The sequence below is a fragment of the Neopelma chrysocephalum genome, unplaced genomic scaffold (genome assembly GCF_003984885.1).
Source record: "Neopelma chrysocephalum unplaced genomic scaffold, ASM398488v2 Primary Assembly neopelma1_60909, whole genome shotgun sequence".
NCBI classification, from domain to species: Eukaryota; Metazoa; Chordata; class Aves; order Passeriformes; family Pipridae; genus Neopelma; species Neopelma chrysocephalum.
Genome location: NW_020905103.1, coordinates 78 through 1,798, shown reverse-complemented (window position 1 = coordinate 1,798; position 1,721 = coordinate 78). Strand labels below are relative to the sequence as shown.

General features: G+C 56.4%; 1 protein-coding gene across 1 annotated transcript; it reads left to right on the top strand.

Annotated features, from left to right (window-relative positions):
- The first annotated feature begins 684 nt into the window (after positions 1–684).
- On the top strand, positions 685–1,343 carry LOC113979197 (zinc finger protein 239-like). Its single transcript, XM_027706659.1, has 2 exons — positions 685–715; positions 884–1,343. The coding sequence occupies exons 1-2, from the start codon at positions 712–714 to the stop codon at positions 1,201–1,203; spliced, it is 324 nt and encodes a 107-aa protein (XP_027562460.1). The 5' UTR covers positions 685–711; the 3' UTR covers positions 1,204–1,343.
- The last annotated feature ends 378 nt before the right edge of the window (positions 1,344–1,721 follow it).

Here is a 1,721-nt window from a genome sequence, read left to right as displayed (position 1 = left end):
CCCCCCCATCAGGATTTGTCCTTCCCAAAGCTTGGGCGGATGGAGGAGGAGGCTGTGAGGAAGAGGAAGATGCCGCGGGCCCCCCAGGCAGGTGAGGAAGAAGTCAGTGGCCCTTTGGGCAGGTGTTGTGCTGGCTCTGGCAGCCGAGCATGGCCCCCGGCTGCAGGACAACCCCGCTGCCGCCGCCGTCCTGCCGGGGCCGGAGTTGGGGGGATGTCCTTGGCCTTCCCTGTGGACCGGAGGCAAATCCCCTCCCTGTCCTTCTTGCTTCCTGCTCCAGGCCCCAAGCTGAGGACGGAGAGCCCGGAGGACAAATCCCCTCGTGAGAAGCTGGTGGGAGAGACCGTTTTGAAGGGCTCCACGGTGCAGGAAGGCAGCGGGGAGGAAAAGGCCCGGAGATCCCCCCACAGGAGGGACTCCAAAGCCAGCCCAGGGTGCTCTGAGGAGGAAAGAGCCAGCCTGTGCCGGGAAGGCGGCCAAAGCTTGAGCCAGAGCTCCGAGCTGGTGGTCCCTGAGCAGCCTCCTAGAGGGGAGAAGCCCTTCAGATGCTTGGAATGTGGGAAGAGCTTCAGGAAGAGCTCCAGCCTTATCTGACACCAGCACATCCACACTGGGGCACGTCCCTACACGTGTGGGGAATGTGGGAAGAGCTTCAACCAGAGCTCCCACCTGATCAAACACCGGCACATCCACACTGGGGAACGGCCCTACATGTGTAAGGTATGTGGGAAGAGCTTCACTGACAGCTCCAGCCTGATCCAACACCAGCGCATCCATACTGGCGAACGGCCCTATACATGTTGGGAATGTGGGAAGAGCTTCAGCTACAGCTCCAGCCTCCGCACCCACCATCTCATCCACACTGGGGAACGGCCCTACACATGTGGGGAATGTGGGAAGAGCTTTACTCACAGCTCCAACCTCCACATCCACCAGCACATCCACACTGGGGAATGGCCCTACACGTGCTTGGAATGTGGGAAGAGGTTTCAGACCAACTCAAGTCTCCTCAGGCATGAGCGGATGCACACAGATGAGAGGCCCTTCCGCTGCACCGACTGCGGGAAGGGTTTCAAGCAGAACTCCACCCTCGTCACCCACTGGCGCATCCACACCGGGGAGAGGCCCTACAAGTGTGGGGAGTGTGGGAAGAGCTTCACCCAGAGCTCTAAGTTGACCAGACACCAACGGACCCACCAGTAAGCGAAGCCCTTTGAGTGCCCCAACTGCAGGAAGAGCTTCAGGCACTGCTTCCACCCTGAATGAACCCCCTGATGCTGAGGCAACCCCTGAAGTCCAGTGACTGTCAGTCCATCCCTTTCGACCAGAAAGGGCCGGTCCCCTTTCACATAGGCAGGTTCTGCCAACAGAACCCTTCTTGAGGGGATGTGTGGAGATTCCTGCCTTGGCTGGGGACCTCCCCAAGGTCAGTCCTGGAGGTTGAGAGCAGAGATCTCCCCATGAGCGTTGGTCTGGGGGAGTTCCATCCATTTCTAATTAAGAATTATTCCTTTTGTTCCAGTTTTAGTAGAATTGCTTCAACAATTGCTTTAGTGTAGAGCACTGTCCTATCTTATCCTGTACTCCTGGTAGTTTAGTGTTTGTATTGTGCAGTAAATAATTCTGATGAAGATCTTTTGTGTGATCATTTGTAGCCCTAAATAATTAATTTCTATCAATAGATCTGATTTGCCATCATTAAAAGGTGGGGGACAAAAGTG